This window comes from Mastigoproctus giganteus, chromosome 8 (genome assembly GCF_048544385.1).
Source record: "Mastigoproctus giganteus isolate SK-2022 chromosome 8, ASM4854438v1, whole genome shotgun sequence".
NCBI lineage: Eukaryota > Metazoa > Arthropoda > Arachnida > Uropygi > Thelyphonidae > Mastigoproctus > Mastigoproctus giganteus.
The window spans coordinates 25,261,655-25,280,570 of NC_143582.1; the positions used below are offsets into that span (position 1 = coordinate 25,261,655).

At 35.6% G+C, this 18,916-nt stretch overlaps 2 protein-coding genes across 3 annotated transcripts in view; one reads left to right on the forward strand and one right to left on the reverse strand.

Annotated features, from left to right (window-relative positions):
* GatA (glutamyl-tRNA(Gln) amidotransferase subunit A, mitochondrial) overlaps positions 1–10,138 on the forward strand; it is an 85,534-nt gene extending 75,396 nt beyond the window's left edge. Inside the window, exons 9-10 of one of the 2 annotated variants that reach the window (XR_016547294.1) lie at positions 808–879; positions 9,849–9,972. Coding sequence is in view for 1 of the 2 variants with exons in the window: in XM_090379745.1 (XP_090235871.1) it covers positions 674–879; positions 9,849–10,006 (364 nt within the window). In the remaining variant the exon portion in view is untranslated. Of the gene's footprint in view, positions 1–673; positions 880–9,848 lie in introns of both variants that reach the window. The other variant, XM_090379745.1, reaches the window with a different exon arrangement.
* A 2,374-nt stretch (positions 10,139–12,512) lies between these two features.
* The window catches only part of LOC150081379 (uncharacterized), an 81,807-nt gene continuing 75,403 nt past the window's right edge, over positions 12,513–18,916 (reverse strand). The window contains exon 4 of the mRNA XM_090379746.1: positions 12,513–12,739. The gene's annotated coding sequence lies outside the window, so the exon portion shown is untranslated. The remainder of the gene's footprint in view (positions 12,740–18,916) is intronic.

Sequence of the window (18,916 nt, forward strand, 5' to 3'; positions counted from 1 at the left end):
ATAGATGGAAATATGAAGGTGCTAAATCAGAGCTATATGGGTAAATGTTGTAAAGTGTTCTGTTCAGTCTGTTTCAACTTACTTGCTTGAAGTTAATGAAAATTCTTTCATGATGGATGGCAAGCTGTACCATAAATGTCAAGCATTTGGCTAATGTCTTTTTACAGTTAACAGTTACACAATAATTCTCTTGAATGATATTTGGCTTTAGTAGCATTAACAGCAGTGACTAAAGTTTGTAGGCAACCACATGCTTCTTCATCCTGCGGTTTCTGCTCCCTTCCCCTTAAAAACTCACCACATAACTTTTTTTTTTCCATGGATGCTACTGCTTCACCATACAGAGCCAGTTTCTTGCCTTTAGCAATAAGAAATGGTTACTCCTTGTACTTCTTTTATGTGCGTTTGACCATTTTTTGATGCAATACATCACACTGCCTAGTCACTTCTAAAAGGAAGTCTATTAGATCAGCTTTGTATAATTTGTCACATAACATTCTATAGATATTCAAAGCTATATTTCTGTACAACATTGGAGATCTTACTTTCCAATCTGCCCTTGTCTATAGTTATTTAATATATCTTTTGAATATATAAGGGCAGAATATCTTATTTAATATAGTGAAATATCCAAAGGAAACAATGTATTAGTTAATAATTCTTTTTCCTGTAGGAATTATGAACATTATTTTATGCAAGCATTGAGAGTGCGACACTTGATAGCTCGAGATTTTCAAACTGTATTTAATGCTGGAGTAGATATGCTACTTACACCAGTCACTCTATCTGATGCAGTTACTTTTACAGAATGGATGCAGAAAGATAACAGAAAACAATCTTCAATTGAAGATTTCTGTACTCAGCCTGTCAATATGGCAGGTTAGTGTTTAATTAGTATTTGTATATTTCTATTATATGTTTTTACTACTTACTTAGGAATTTTTTTTGTCTTATCTACCAAAAACGAAACTTCCATTATTATTCTTTCTTTCTGAACATTGCATCTACACAGCTAAAATTTTTTTTGCAAGGAAGTTCATTAAAAATAGGTTGACATTTTTTACATTAAGAACGATGTAAAAAATATCATTGAGAACATCTTATATTCAGTCTATATAACATTTCATACTCAGTCTATATAACATTTCATACTCAGTCTATATAACATTTCATATGAAATCTACCATATTTTATAAAAATCAAGTTGACTTTTGCAGAATGTTTTTCCGTTTTATTTTGTAATTCATTTTTAAGTAAGTATAAAATAACAGTTTGACAGTGTTTTGAATTGCATTCTGTGAAATCAAGTTTAAGTAATGAGAGCATTTATTCAAATAAGATAACATAGCTCATATATTATTAATTGAATTTAATTATTAATGACTGCAAAACTAATAGAATCAGTGAGGGATCTCCCAAATTAGTTACTGTCTTACAGATTTTAAAAATACCTGAAATGTGTCATGCTCTCTTAAATATGTTCATTAAGGTGTTATATAGTGCTAAGTAGGAAGTGTGCTGTTGGGCCCATCTTTCTGGAATCCCCACACCTCTTCCTGTATACATCTGAAGAGGTGTGGGGTATACATCCTGTATAACCTCAATTTCATAATTACCAAAGAAATATGGTCCAGAAATCGTTTTGGCAACAAGCCCACACCAGACTTCTAGTTTTGGGGAATGCAGTAGCATCTGTACAAATTCCACCCTATAGCAATTCTGCAGTAACTGGTGTTTTTGCTTATTTCATTAATCCGTCAAGATGAATAATCATTTAAAATTACTTCCATCTTTCATTTTGGTCTGTCATCCTAAAGAAACTCATAAGAAATGTTTTTAATATTATTGTCACCTTTTTTATTTGTTAATTGTTGGAATGTCCTGGCTTTGAATTCAGCCCTCAGGATTTGTTCTGCAGTGGTCCTAAATACATCTTAATCATGATGTCAACAGAAATTGATGTGTTTACTTCCATGGATTATGCTTGATCGACTTACAAATGAGATTAATATTCTCTGATATCTAAGCATCTTTTGGTTATTGTTGTTTGGTATCTTGGTTCTGCACTAACGCTTATTCTTTCTTTTTGATAAAAAAAATTCTATTCTTCATTTTGTTACTTCACATTTTGTAATTTTTTTTGGGAATGCATATTATCACTGTTTGAATTTTGATATGTTCCTTAGTGATAAAGACATTGCTGTAAACTGTAAAAAAATTAACTTATATATTTTTTCCGTTAATGAAGAGTCAAATATTATATAACTGGTAAGAGATCCCCACATCTCATAAGCTAAGCTTTTGGGTAAGTGACTGGGGGGGGGGCAGATCTAGGTTTCCCTCCTCATGGTATTCATAGAGAGATAAGACTACTGGATGAATAAAGACTGATTATCAGAATAAACTAAGCTGACTAAATGGAATAAATTGTAGACAAAAGCCTTATCACTACAGTAAAAAAAAGCAATTGAGACAATGGCTTGAAAGTTGCCAGAATGTAAGGCAGAGCAGCCTACCAGTGGGTTGGCAAGTGTCTAGTTCTGTCTCTAAAGTTACCCAAGTCAGATAAGGGCAACTTTGGAGACCTGTGGGAAATTAAGCAGTCTGGAATATGTTCATTAAGCTGTTGCAATGCAAAGAAGGAAGATCGTTAGTGACTCACTGGTAAGTCACCAATTGCTACAATGTATTCTTTTTGCCTCCTTTACTCGTGTTTGAAGAAAAAGTTGTTTCATCACCCCACCTTACAGGAATGTTGTAGTTTATGTAAGAAGTGCAGGAGGAAAACATTTATTATTACAGAATCGACATCTTGTGCTTAACTACTTATTGGGGGAGTGAGTTGGAGAGTGTGTAGTGGTGAAACTGGAGGCCTACTAAATGCTTTTAGCAGTATGTCTGTGAATACAGCTGAAATATTTCCCCACTGCACTGCATATATCAATTATATTTAATAATAATATAAGGCCAAACTGAGCTCTTTCTGACCAGTGATATCTTACTACTGCAAGTTGCCATTACACTTCCAGATTACCAACAAGTTGTAGTTTACATATGAATAGCTGAAAATGCAGTAATATCATCTAGTTGTTGTGTGGAATGGGCCATATATAGAAATAATTGGTACAATTTACTTCTTTAATTCAATTTCATGCCTGTTACTTTATGGATCTTAGCATATTAACATTTTATTTATGTTATTTTGAACATATTCTTTATGTTCTAATTTGTTATTTGGGTTTTTTTTTAGGAGCATTAGCAACTAAGGCCATATTGCTCCGGGGATATGCGGTGGTCATTGTCTGACCTTTCTGCATGGCGCCTCCGTAGCCAGGTGGGAAGGAGCAGCAGTGCGTAGCACATGCTTCTTGATTAGACCGGGGTTCGAGCCTGTCACCACCAAATGTGGAGGATGCGGAAAGGTCAGGGAATAACTACCACATATCCCGGAGCAATGTGGCCTCAGTTGCTAATGCTCCTAAAAACCAAATAACAACAACAATCTTTCTACATCCTCCGTATTTGGTGGTCACGGGCTCGAACCCCGGTCTAATCAAGAAGCGTGTGCTACGCACTGCTGCTCCTGGCTACGGAGGTGCCTATGTTCTAAATAACAAAGAATATGTTCAGACTACTCATTGTTAAACTGACATGTGACTCTCCTGTATATGAGGTGTGATCAAAAAGTTTGGGGGACTAAACTAATATTTGGAAAATGAAGCTTACTGACTATTTGGATAGATTTCCTTCAAATTAGTTTTCTTGAAGCTGTGTACACTGATTCCTGATAGGCTTGTTTTGGAAGTTCCAATGGTTCCTGTGTCACATCCTGAGTGGTTTCCTCAGTTTTTGCAAATCTGTGACCTTTCAAGGGGACTTCAAGGTTGAAACAGGAAAAAACATAGGATACTATATCCAATGGATATGGCATATTGGGAGGAAGCAACAGTGATGACTTTAGAAGAATTTCTTGAATGGAAAGCACTAAGTATATAGGGGCATTGTCATGATGCAAGTGCCAAATCCCCAAAGCCCACTTTTCTGGCTGTTTTCGCTGAACAGCATCGTACAATCACCGTAGAACGGATTTGCAATATTACTAGTTCACTATTTGTCTATGTGGGACAAATTTATAATGAACAATGTCCTATGAGTTAAGAAATACACAAGCGTGATCTTCATATTTCATAGAGAGATAGTCTTGCTTTTTTGGGCCTTTGTTTCTGGGTCAGTAGCAGCACATTGATGAAGATCCTGCCATGCAAAAGGTCTCTGCTCTGTATGATCATCAGTGAGGATGCGAAGCACAAAATTGGTTGAAATATTTTGCATTCCCAACTTGTTAAAATTGATTGACGTGATCCATAAGAAATACCAGTTTCACTCTCAACTTTATATATAGTTAAACATTGATCACTCCTGACCATGTCATGAACACAAGTGATTGAATCATATTTTGAAGTTGAAGGACAGCCTGAGTTAGGATCATCTTTAATAGACAAGCAGCCCTCTTTAAACTTTGCAAACCACTGAAAAATCTTTAAATGGAATGCCTAGCATCTTCTCTGAAAGTTAATATTTTCCGTTTGTGTTGCACCTTTCCCTAATTTGAAACAAAAAAATTTTATGCAGATTTGTTATCAGTAAACTTACTCATTTTAAAGTGTGATGACATAAAATACCTTCTATTCAACATGTGCTAATTCAGAGTGACTGCAGATGAATGGGTGGGTTGTGTTTTATTATGTCTAGATGAGTTCCCAAACTTTTTGCTTACACCTTGTGTGAACTATATTTGATAGAAATATGAATTTTTTTTTACAAGGAAATAATTATTTTCCTTCAAAGGTTATTTTTCTACACATATTCTAAATGAACAGTGGCAGATTATACAAGGGTCTTTTTTTACTTTTTTTTTTTTTTTTTACTTTTCAAAAAAACAAAAAGAAATTTCTCTAACAATGATGTCCTTTCAAACAATGTATAAAAAACAAAATTAGATGGTGGTACAGAAAAGGGAATTGGCTATCAGAAATTGCTGTATCTGTCAGTTCGCCTGGTGGAGTGACCCACTGGTGTGTTGCAGAAATTTTGATTGATATCATCTCTAATTATTCATTACTATACAATACAAATGATATAGGTAAGTTTTCTGATGTTATTTTATTTTCCAAACGTTAAGGGAACTGATTGTGACAAATACACCGTCACACATGCAATAATGAGTGTGGACACCGGCAAATCACATCATCCATTACATCAGTAACAATTCATTGGTGGTGTGATCCACCAGTGGGTTGCTGCAACTTTCTCTTATTTGGTGCAATAATTAAGCACAAAATCAAGCCAACTCATATTTTAGAGTTAACTACATCAAAAGGGAAAAATTCTCCAATGCCCCTTATGAAATTAAGTACAAAATGGACTAATTTCATAAAAATGACCACTCTAAGGATAAATATGCAGTTTGTAGCATGCCACAAACTTATTAAACAGCAGCAACATAAAATAATGTCTTTGTGCAAAGAACAAGGTTTGTATGGTATCAGAATAGCAGATTCCATTCCATTCATTGCCTTCCTTAGTCTTCTGATAAAAAGTCATTAAAAGTCCTAGATCCTGATGGCATTTCTGCAGTTTCATAAAACATGAGCTTAAGCATAAAAACAGAAGTTGCATTGCATTTTTACACTCTTTTTTTCCTTTTGAATGGTAATTTGCTTATATCAGAAAATTCCTAAAAAGTAGCGACAAATCCCTGTCTCTATTCCAATTATTGTTCCACTGCATTTACCTCAAGTTATTTATATTAATCTAATATAATAGAAATCCTTTTGACTATTTATATTAAACTTTATATTATTTTAACTTTCCATTCGATTATCAATTCACTGGCGATATCTTGACTTATGTTACTCATCTTTGGACAAATTCCATGGAATAGTTTAGAGAAACACTAACAGTTACTCTTAACATTTTGATTAGCTTTGGCATAAAGATGTTCTTAAATAAGCCTCTTTCTTGTGGCATACTTTCTCATTTCTGCAGTTGGGTAGCCAGTTTTCTCTCTGACTGCTTACTGTGGGTAATGGCATTAACCTATCAAGTAATGCTGGAGTTCCCCAAGGTTTTGTTTTCCACTACTCTTTTCCTCCTGTATATTAATAACCTTCTTCATTCATAATTTTAATGGATAATGCGTTACACTCCACCTTCCACTTTGAAAAATCTCAACACAAATTCTACATAGAGAACTACACCTTCTTGAATATCCACCAACAGTTCCTTAAATGCTGATATCTAATAATTCTCCAGTGAGAGAAAAGCAAACTCAGTCAACATCAATCCTCCTAAGGCTCTGTTCTACCTTATTTCTTGCAGTTTTTTATTTCATGGGAAGAATCTGCTGCTCCCATACTCATCTTCAACAACACTCCGATTTGTAGACAAGCTCATATCTTTACAGGAAATTGAACAGGCTAGGGTTCACAGTGCTGTGTGGAAATAAGTTGCATTTGAGAAACACAAGCAGACTATGGTAAATTTTAGTTTAGCAAGGTTATATTCCCAATTTCCCAAGGAAGGCCCATGATGTCCTATCGAACTTTTGCAAGTAGAGATAGGGACGTGATAATCCCATTATATAAGGCTTATGTTAGACCACACTTGGAATACTGTGTTCAAGTATGGAGACCGCACCTAAAGAAAGACATCGAGCTTCTTGAAAGGGTGCAAAGATGGGTAACTCGCCTGGTGAGATCGGCAAAAGGCTGTCCTTATGAAGAAAGACTTCGAATATGTGGGTTGCAGAGTTTGGAAACTAGACACCTTAGAGGAGATTTGATTGAGGTGTTTAAGGCTCTGAGAGGCATCAGTAAAATGAATGAGGACGAAATTTTCAAGATTATAAATGATGCTAGAACTAGGGGACATAAATTCAAGTTACAGGGGGAAATGTTTAGATTGGACTGCAGGAAGTTTTATTTTAGCCAGCGAGTTATAAATTACTGGAATAAGTTGCCTACATGGGTGATAGAGGCTGACAGTTTGGGGAAATGCAAAGGTCTTCTGGATAGTACCTTCGGGTGAGGGAAGCACATAGGATGATAGGTTTAATTTCCTTTTCTTTTATTATTTATTTTTTTTAATCATTGTTTTATTCGGTTTTTTTTTTTTTTGGCTTGTGCAGAATAAGCCATAGTCTTTCTTGTGCCATGCGGCCATTACTAATACTAATTTAACAACCAAACTGGTTCTACTTGATAGTAGAGAGGACTAGTTACCTGCCATCAGAAATGTAATGACAGATAATGTTGCTTGTTTTGGTAATTTGCATATTAATAGAATCATTTATCAAATGAACATACCATCCAATAAAATTACTGTATACATGAAATGATTTGACAGGTGGATATAGCAACAAAAGTGACTGGGTATAACAGAATAGTAATGGTGTCAACTGCTTCAACAAATTAGTTTCCTGTGAAGGAACTAATTTGTTGAAGCAGTTGACACCATTACTATTCATATTTTACGACATTTGAAAGCCTTTCTTGGTCAACCTGACTGACTTAGAAAAAAATTATTTCTCATAAATAATTCGTGAGAATTTGCTTTCATTTTTGCTTGTTATGCCTATGAAATTCATAATAACATACAAGAGTGGGGAAAGGACAAGCCAGATTGACTATATCATGTGCTGTAGGAGGCATCTAAAGGAAATTCATAATTACTATAATAACAAAATTTAAGTTTGTTATGAATAAATTACATTATTTCTAAGTTTGCCTTCTTTGCTGACTATATATATATATATATATTTGTTATTAATTGGATTCAGTTGTAATTTGTTTGAGTTAATACACTAGTGTTGAAAGACTAAAGGCAAAGCTAAGTACTATTTGACAGATGCTCTCAAAATATGCTGAGCATTTGCAACCTTTATATAGCAGTTATTGATTCTTTATTCACATTTAACTCACTTGCTAAGAAATTGCCCACTGTACACCAGTTCAGTGTACAGTGTGCAACTTCAAGGATTGTCTGCTGTATTCTCTTCAAAATGATTAAACCATCTAAATTTTTGTGCTTGGGACAGTGCTCTATTCCCTTAAGCTATTCATAATGGGTGTTTCAGTGGGACTTTTTTCCAGCTTCACACAATACTTGAGGTTGATCCATTATTCCATTCTTTGCTTTTTGACACTGACATGATGCACAAAGAATGTCCATACAAAGCAGCACGTTAAGGCCAACTGGTTTGGGCTGATGGGACTGCCAAGGTTACCCTTCTATGCTTCTCTCCCAGAGTGATACTTGCAATTAGATATTTTAATTTGATCTCATTACTTTTTTGCTGCATTATTTATAATCATTTAGAGAATAGTGGTGGAGAAAAGCATGCAGGAGGATTTGATTTTATTTACAAGTTTGAAAAATGCCATCTGCTAGATAACATGTAAGTAGCAGAGGGTTTAAAAAAAAAATCTGCATGATTACTGAGAACCTTATCCTGCTACTTCTGGGTCACCATTGACTGGACTGAACATCAAAAGATGTTGCAAGTTTATTAAGTCTTAATGAATTCATTCTGTTGTTTCAGTATATTGAATTCAAGGAATACTTCAGATGGTCAAAAGAAAAATATTATTCTTAATGCCTTATACAGTGTGGGAGACTGCAGTGAAATGTTTATATAGCTTGAATTTAATTTATGGATAGTCACCAGCTTTCATCCTTGGCTGAAATTTGAATGAATTGTTTTTTTTGCATTTACTGTGTATTTTATAGGGGGGAAGAATTGGATATTAACATGTTTATTACATGTTTTAAATAATTATATTAGCCCATAATATACAAGCTCTGGTTTTTTCAATATATCCTTTTCTAATTATACTAACATGCATGCTGTATTATGTTTTTTCAATTCATTCTATATGACACTATGCTAGTTTTATTTCATTATCATATTTAAAGAGAAATATAAATTCCATTAAAAACATGTTCTTAGATTTTTTATTAGTTAGCACATTATCTTGCAGTTTCCTTAGAAGTGTCTTTTTATATATATACAGGGTGATTCACTACCAGTGCGACAAACTTGCAGGAGGTGTAGGGGGCACAAAGAAGAATCGGAATCACATAGCATTGCAGGGTCCGAAATGCCTTCATCGTGCGGTAGAGGACGTTGAACAGGAGGTCGCATGAACAGCGATCCCGCTGGAAGTCAGCATTTGCAAACTGGTTCCTGAGGCAGTAGGATAGACGAGTATTCAAACGTTGAACTGGCTGACATGCACCTCGTGTATGGAGCTACGGACTGTAACGGACACGCCACTCTGCGCTTGTACCAGGAACGTTTCCCGCACAAAGGGTGCTCCTCATCATACGATTTTCGCACATGTGCACAGAAGGTTACGCGAGAGGTACCATGAATCGAGAGCGAACGACAAGGACACCAGACAATGAAGAGAATGTCCTACGTCTTGCAGAAGGCAATCCGAGTAAGAGTACTCGAGTGATAGGCCAACGATTGGGTATTTCCCAATCCACTGTATGGAGGATACTGTCAACAAACCAAATGAGTTCATACCATCTGCAACGCGTCCAATCATTGGAGCCTGCAGATTATCCACTCTGGAGGACTTTTGCTACTTGGTTTCTTCAACAGAAACGGTTCGGGATCGCTGTTCACGCAACCTCCCGTTCAACGTCCTCTACCGCATGACAAAGACATTTCGGACCCTGCAGTGCTATGTGATTCCGATTCGTCTTTGTGCCCCCTACACCTCCTGCAAGTTTGTTGCACTGGTAGTGATATTTGAAATCAAGTAATTTTTTTCTCCCAGGTCTGCCAGCCGTTTCAATTCCATGCATTCTTTCCCAGCGTGGCCTTCCCTTGAGTTTGCAGTTTATTGGACAGTCTTTTCAAGAGGAGAAAATATTGGTTGCAGCCAAGTGGTTAGAACAACAAATGTGCTTTCCATTGTGGGAGCTGGATTATTGACAGTGTATGTTTTAGATTTAAGTCATCACGTATTTATAATGAAAAGTACATTGAACATATGGCCTCTAATGTATATAGTACCTAATGCACATAAGTAAGGATTGTCTTGCAAATAAATAAAGTTCCAATTAATTGTTTTTAATTATGTTTCTCAATTTAGACTATAAAGGAAACAATCTGAAAGAGGGAGAAATATGGCAACATATTTCTCCCTCTGTAAAATTTATGATAAAAATATACACAGTTTCAAGTTTCATTCCTGAAAACTTTTATTAAGTGAAATGTATTACATTGTGCATTACAATTCTAAACAAAATAATGAAAAAAAAAATTACATTGGATAATTGATGATAAAGCTATTAATTTTATTACAACACTGTGCATAATACATTAATTATAAACAAGCTTCATTTTAACAGCAACAGACTGTAAATGAAATGAGACTTAAGCGAAAAAAAAAAAAAAAAAAAACTTTCCAAATAAAACCTCATTTTACAAAATTAAATTATTTTTATATCAAAAAATACATTTACATTGGCCTTATATATGAATAAAAGCCCAAGCATAATTCTGTTGTTTTATTTTAATATGATAAATGCTTCTGAGCATTATGTTTTCTGTCTTGCTATCTTAAGAAAGCTTTGTTCCGTCTGGTTATAGCAGAAAGCTTATGCCCACTTTAGAAATGATAGTTATCCGCAAGTTGACCTAAAGTTGCTAATAACAGCACTAAGAAAAAAAATCTTTTATTCATTAAAATGCAAAAGCACTACCATGTCTGGTTTGAGAGTTCACTGGCTTCTATACTGTTCGGCACAAGGTTGCTAATTAAAGCTCTCTCTGATGAGCTTTAAATCCAGTCAGTATATCACCTTAGAATTTTTAATGAATAACAGATTTGCCTTCTTGGTGATGTTATCTAATTAAAAGGATATTAGTAACTGTGGGTTTACTTGTAGATGACAATATAGTTGATATAGTGAGTACAAGCCTGTCACTATCATTAGAGGGAACAAAGCGTCTCTAAGACAGAAAAAATATAATGCAAAGTAATTTATCATATTTTAACACCCACACTGAAATATAACCTCTCCTCTACTTAATATATTATTTTAAGAAACTAAAGAGCTTCATTACTAGAAATCAGCTATCACTAATCACATTTTCTATCCATTTGCTTCTTGTGTGGCATCTATTAGATGAATTTTTTTTTACTAAAAAATTTAAAATTAGCTTTATTAAAATCGCTTTTCCTGAATTACGTAACTTATTCTATTCATTTTTTTGCAGTTTCTTGTGCTGTATTCCCCTCCCCTTTCTTCTGTTATATCCTACTTCCACCAATTAGCCTGTTTCTGGTTTTGCATATTTATAACAAAAAGATTTTTCAGAATAATACACATAACAAGATACAATGTAACAATGCCAGAATTCTGGCATATTTCTCCATATACTCCCGCAAAAAGTGAGTAAATGAAGGATGTTTACATATTCCACCTAAATAAACTTCTTGTAACTTATAGTTACAAAAAAGAGGGGGGGGGGGCCTGCATCATCTTTTAAAAGCAATGAGTGGGGAAACATGGGAAAAACTGAAATGGGATTGTGATCCCATTCCAGAATTTAGAAGGGGGAAAAAATTAGTCTCTATCAAATGCTAAATGGATGAGAGGATTAACTAGTGCCTAAACAGATAATGTATGGTAGTATAACTGTAGATTGCCTATGGAAACAGTTTGTCCAGTCATCTTATTTATATACAGAAAATGGAAGAAAATTGTAATTTAGCTGGTGATTTATGTGTTTTGATATAGTAATATTAAAATTTATAGATTAGAAACAGTTTAAAATTAACTTACTTTGGTCATACTTTTTTAACAGCAAAAAAAAGATAAAAATAAGTGTCTTGTTATCTGATTACTTTAGAATTTTAAATTTCACTTAGAACATAAGACAAGTAATTAAATATAATCTTACAATGGCTAAAATACTTTATTTTGAAACAAAAATAGAGAAAATTAAGTATTTTAGCCTTTAAGATTATATTTAACTACTTGTTTTTGTGTCCTAGTTAGAATCCTAAAGTAATTAGATCAGATTTTTTTTTTTTGCTTCAAAATGAAGGCATGTTATTTTTAAAAAAAAAATTTGTGAATTCCACTCTTACTGTGCATTGCTGAAGTTTATTAGGTTTGGATGAAACTTTATCATACTAAGTTTTGCTAATGAAAATGAGAAGCAAGAATAACTACAACCAAAAAAATTATCTGTAAAATGGGAATGCATCTTTTAATAACTGATAACTAATAGAATAAAGTTAATGATGATAATGAATGAATGATCTGTTCAGTTGAAATACCATCTAAAATTACTTAAAAGATTTTATACCTCAAATATTATGAATAATGCTATAGAATTTGACATCAAATGAATCGACTTTATAGTACATCCTGACATACCCCCTACATTTACAAGAAAAAAATTCTTCAGAAATTTGTTCATATTTTCATAATTTGTCCAGTTTTTTTGGTTTTTTTTAATTCATTTTGTAGAGTATACAAAATAGCATACAAGACTTACTGCATATATACTAGATTTTGACAAAACCCTGGAGAAACCTGATGTAATAATGATCATCACTAGATGACGATGGCATAAATCTCTTTTTATCTCTTTATTTTATTTATTTTTTTTTTTTTAGACATTAGAAGATGGGCTTTCTGCAGCAAATAACTGAAAAGTAAAAAAAAAAAAATTCAATATTGAGAAAAATCACTCAGTAAATATACATACGTGAGAATGTAGCAAGCATTAAAAACTATGTTCAATAATTTAAGTGTGTGTTGGGGGAATGCACTACTGCTTTTATATATATATATATATCAATCTTTACTTGAAAATTTACTTCTACTGCATCCCTGACGATCTACTCATTCTCACTAAAATTTGAACTGAGAGGTTTACCACCACTCTTAGAATTATTTTGCCAGTATCATCCACCTGCATATAAAAGATCTGATAGCAATGAAAGGAGGAATGAAGCACTTCTATCTGAGTGACTTAAATATCTGTTTATTTCCAATCAAAAAGGAATAGAGTTAAATTATAAATTACATGAAGCTAAAAATTAGTGAATAGATCAGATTAAATTTATAATATATGCTCTTCAAAACCATGCATGCATTAGTCTCATATTGTGGAGATATTCCACCATGAGTTGTGTTGCATTATGCACTTTAAATAAAAAAAACACTGCTCCAGTGGAAAATAAGATTTATTTCCAATTAGTATAAGGCCAGGAGATGCAAAAGGTAGGATTTTGCTGCATCACCAAAAAAAAAAAACTATACAACTCATTCTTCCCAACAGGTGCTTATAGCATTATCTTAAATTTTGTGAGGCTGTCCACCTCAACCACCCAGGAAGGCAGTTCATATTATAGCACTGAACAACACACTAACTAAACATATACTTCCCAAGACCCAGTCTATTAGTTTTCCCCAATAGTTTATATTTATACCCCCCATTTTTGTGTCCATTTCAGTATGAAAATTCCATCATTCAACTGTATTTATTCATACCCAATGCCTTATTTCCAAGCTCTGTAATCCACACCTTTGTAATCTCTCCTCATATGAATGCTCTTTTGCTATTTTCACCAGATGAGTCACTCATGACTCTTTCAAATAATTGAAAAACTCCAAGCCTGAACACTGTATTCCAAATGGGGCCTCACCATTGATTTGTATAATGGAACTATAATCTTTTTTCCCCAGATACAAATGGTACAATAAATCACTGATAAAAACAGTGTGCACCTGTCTAAGTTTATGAGACACTATGGTTTCCCATAATCTCTGATGATCCATCAATAAAACCATCAAGAAAATAAAGTATGAATTCCATGATGGTTTTATTCTAATAGAACGTGTTGAACAAATGCATGTATGGATAACCCATTGTATTATTTCAGATGGTTTTATCCCCCCCCCATCATGAACACTAATTTCTATCAAATGATTAATTAAATATTTTTGACATTTCTTTGGAAATGCTTACATAAAGAGTATTTTAGAAGAGAATTTAAGGGCACTGCCATGCAAATAATAAAACATGTAAACAAACAACTTGTGCATGCTAAAAATGGACTACTACAATATATTCACTGGGTTAAAAATCATTTTAGACAACTTACGAATGAGGATTCCAAGTAGTCTTTTACTAACACTTACAAGAGGGAATGTTCCCATACTAATTTGATTAGTGAAAGATGTGGGGGAGTGAGGATAAATGGCAAGCTCTCTTTAAAACTCAGTGCTCCCAATCTGCAGCTACGAATTGCATAGACCCAGTTAATGGTGAATTTATCATAAATCTTTCAAAGTATCACTTAACAAAATTAGAATGTTTCTCATGGGTTTAAATTACACTGTGATACCAAAAACAAGTTCGGCCTAATGATTATATTATCCAAACAATATTGGAATAGGACCAGGGTATGTCTTCCAGGGGCAAAAGTTGATGTTAGCATTAGCATTAGTAGAGGCATTTGATGCAAGAAAGCAAGCTTATGCAGCATCAGCCAAAAAAAAAAAAAAAAAAACCCACTACTCCCATTTCACCCCTTAATTCGTTCGAAATACCTGTCCAGCTGAGCCTTAAATTTGTTTAGGCTATCAACTTCAACAACAAGCGATGGAAGTCTATTCCACAAACCAACTGCCCGCTGGCTAAAGGCGAATTTCCGCACATCTATCCGACATCCGTCCTTCCTCAATTTGAATTTATGCCCTCTCAGGTGATTATTCTGAGCAAGAGGAAGAATTCCATCGGCATTGAGCATGCTCAAGCCATTCAAAGCCTTGTACACCTCTATCAGATCACCTCGGCGATGCCTAGTCTCCAGGCTCTGTAATTTGCAAAACTTAAGCCTTTCTTCGTAAGAGCAACCCTTTGTTCCATTCACTAATCTTGTTGCCCTTCTCTGTACTCGTTCCAGCAGCTCTACATCCTTCTTGAAATGAGGCCTCCAGACCTGTATACAGCACTCAAGGTGTGGCCTGACCAATGCCTTATACAAGGGAATAATCACATCCCTGTCCCTGCTAGAAAAATTCCTGTATATCATTGACAAGACACCATGAGCTACTCTTGCAGCTCGTCTGCACTGCTCAGAGAACTTCATATCTGCCTGCACAATTACCCCCAGGTCCTTTTCATTCTCTACCACTGTCAGCGTAGTACCACAGAGTTGATACGTTGATCTGGGGTTACTGTTTCCCATATGTAGTACTTTACATTTGTCAATGTTAAACTTCATTTGCCACCTCTCAGCCCATCTGCTCAACCTTTCCAGATCCTGTTGCAGCAGCATAGTATCAGTAGTGTCCTTAACAACCCTGCCAACCTTTGTATCGTCTGCAAACTTGGACATTAAGCCTGATACACCATCATCAATATCATTTATAAATACAGAAAACAACAATGGACCCAACACTGAACCCTGAGGAACTCCACTAATAACATTAGTCCACGTTGAGCAGTGTCCATTGATTACCACTCTCTGTCTTCTGCCACTCAACCATCCCTTTATCCATAGCAGCAATTTGCCTCGAATGCCACACTTCTCCAATTTGTGCAGCAGTCTTCCATGCGCAACAGTATCAAAAGCCTTTCTAAGATCCAAATATATAATATCAAAGTTATTCCCTGCATCCAGTTCTTTTGTGACTACATCATAGTATCCAATCAAATTGGTCAGACAAGACCTGCCCTTAACAAACCCATGCTGTGTCTGAGCTATAACTGAATTCTTGTCCAGATGATCCTGCAGTGCTTCTTTAACCAGTGCCTCCATTAATTTTCCTGGAACCGAAGTTAAACTAACAGGTCTATAATTACTTGTGTCAGCCTTTGATCCTCCTTTGTGAATTGGGGTTACATTTGCACATCTCCAGTCCATGGGTACCTCCCCTGAGTCCAAAGAAGCTCTCATAATTATGGCTAGGGGTTTGCTTACTTCCTTTGCTGCCTCCTTTAATATAACTGGATAGATCCCATCCACCCCGGGTGCCTTTTTTATGTTTATCCTCAACAATTTCTCCTCCACTTTCCTCTCAGTTATTAGAAAATCATCTAGCTCACTGCCAATGTTTACTTCACCTACGACATTCCCCTTCCTGAATAACTCCTCATGTGTGAATGTAGATGCAAAATACTCGTTTAGATTGTTAGCCACCTGAGCTGGATCCTCAACTGTTGAACCATCAACATCCAGTGGACCAATCTGATTCATCCCTTTCCTTCTTGAGTTTAAATAGGTAAAGAACTCTTTTCTGTTTTTCTTTGCATCCTTTGCCAAGGATTTCTCATAATCTGCCTTTGCCTGCCTAATCTCCTTTGTGACTTGGTTACAGACCAACTTATATCTATCATAGGCTTCCACGTCACCCATTAATTTGTATGTATCCCATGCATTTTTCTTCTCTGCCATATGTCTCATTAGTTCATCTGACAACCATTTAGGCCTGAACCTTGAACAATATTTCTTGGTTGGTATGTAAAGCCTGGTAGCTTCCAAGATTAGTTCCTTGAATGCTTCCCATTTTGAATTTGCTGTTGGTAACATCATCAGTTGGTCCCACTGTATAGAATTTAAATACTGTCTCAGACCAGCATAGTCTCCTTTACGAAAGCAAAAACCCTTCCCTTTACCTCTGATGGTAGTTACCTCCTTGAGTAAATCCCACTTCAGCACACTGTGATCACTGCCACCCAGTGGTTCATTTATCTGCAGATTCCTAATGCATGAAGAATCACTACTGATAATCAGATCAAGAGTATTACTCCCTCTAGTTGCCTCCCGAACATGCTGGTGTAGAAAACAATCATCCAATAAATCCACAAAAGCCTTGCTCGTGTGTGAGTGACCAACCCACAAATTCCAGTCAATATCTGGGAAATTAAAATCCCCCATTATAAGACTCTCTGATTTACTGGCCCACTCTATTTCCCTGTACAGTATCTTATTATACTCATCAGAGTCATTAGGCCTATAGCACACTCCTACTCTCAATTTTGATTTACCTATGCTTATGTCACACCAAACTGACTCAACACTGCACTGTCCAGCGATGTAAACTGGCTTCACTTCCTTGGATTTTATGTGTTTTTTAACTAATAGCATAACCCCTCCTCCCTTCCTATCCTTTCTGTAGACGTTGTACTCCCCAAATTCCAGTTCTGCATTCCTTATATCTGTGTGACACCACGTCTCTGATATCCCAACAATATCTGCCTTTGATGTTTTGAGTAATACCTCAAATTCATCAAATTTATTTACTAAACTCCTAGCATTAGTGTACACGCAAGTATACATGCACCTGTTTCTATTCTTAGCTACCCTAACACAACCCATGTGTTTACTTGTACCGCAATGACTTCCAGCAGTCTCTGAAATATCCTGAATCTTGTTTTTCAGGCTTCTGCTCATTCCAATAGAAGCAGTGCAAGAATCTCTTTCACCTCTGCCCGTGGCTACTGTTAATCCATTAGTCTTTGTCTCCCCCCAAGCTAGCAGTTTTCCGACCCGATATACCATCATCAATATTATTTATAAATACAGAAAACAATGGACCCAACACTGAGCCCTGAGGGACTCCACTAATAACATTAGTCCACGATGAGCAGTGTCCATTGATTACCACTCTCTGTCTTCTCCCCCTCAACCACCCCTTTATCCATAGCAGCAATTTGCCTCCAATGTCACACTGCTCCAATTTGTGTAGCAGTCTTCCATGTGCAACAGTATCAAAAGCCTTTCTAAGATCCAAGTATATAATATCAAAGTTATTCCCTGCATCCAGTTCTTTTGTGACTGCATCATAGTATCCAATCAAGTTGGTCAGGCAAGACTTCCCCTTAACAAAACCATGCTGTGTCTGAGCTATAACTGAAGTCTTGTCTAAATGATCCTGCAGTGCTTCTTTAACCAGTGCCTCCATTAATTTTCCTGGAACAGAAGTTAAGCTCACAGGTCTATAATTACTTGTGTCAGCCTTTGATCCTCCTTTGTGAATTGGGGTCACATTTGCACATTTCCAGTCTATGGGTACCTCCCCTGAGTCCAAGGAAGCTCTCATAATTATGGCTAAGGGTTTGCTTACTTCCTTTGCTGCCTCCTTTAATATAACTGGATAGATCCCATCCACCCTGGGTGCCTTTCTTGTGTTTATCTTCAACAGTTTCTCCTCCACTTTACTCCCAGTTATTTCAAGATTCTGTAGCTTACTGCTAGAGTTGAATACACCTCTGGCATTCCCCTTGCTGAATAACTCCTCACGTGTGAATGTCGATGCAAAATATTCATTTAGTTTGTTAGCTACCTGAGCAGGATCATCAACAGTTGACCCATCAATATCAAGTGGACCAATCTGATTCATCCCCTTCCTTCTAGAGTTTACATAAGTAAAGAACTCTTTGCTGTTTTTCTTTGCATCCCTTGCCAAAGATTTCTCGTAATCTGCCTTCGCCTGCCTAACCTCCTTTGTAACTTGGTTGCATATCAACTTGTATCTATCATAGGCTTCTGTGTCATGTGTTAATTTGTAAGTATCCCATGCATTTTTCTTCTCTGCCATATGCCTCATTAGTTCATCTGACATCCATTTTGGCCTAAACCTTGAACAATATTTCTAAGTTGGTATGTAAAGCCTAGTAGCTTCCAAGATAAGTTCTTTGAATGCTTCCCATTTTGAATTTGCTGTTGGTAACATCATCAGTTGATCCCACTGTATAGAATTTAAATACTGTCTCAGTCCATCGTAGTCGCCTTTACGGAAGCAATAACCCTTCCCTTTACCCCTAATGGTAGTTACCTCTTTGAGTAAATCCCACTTCAGCACACTGTGA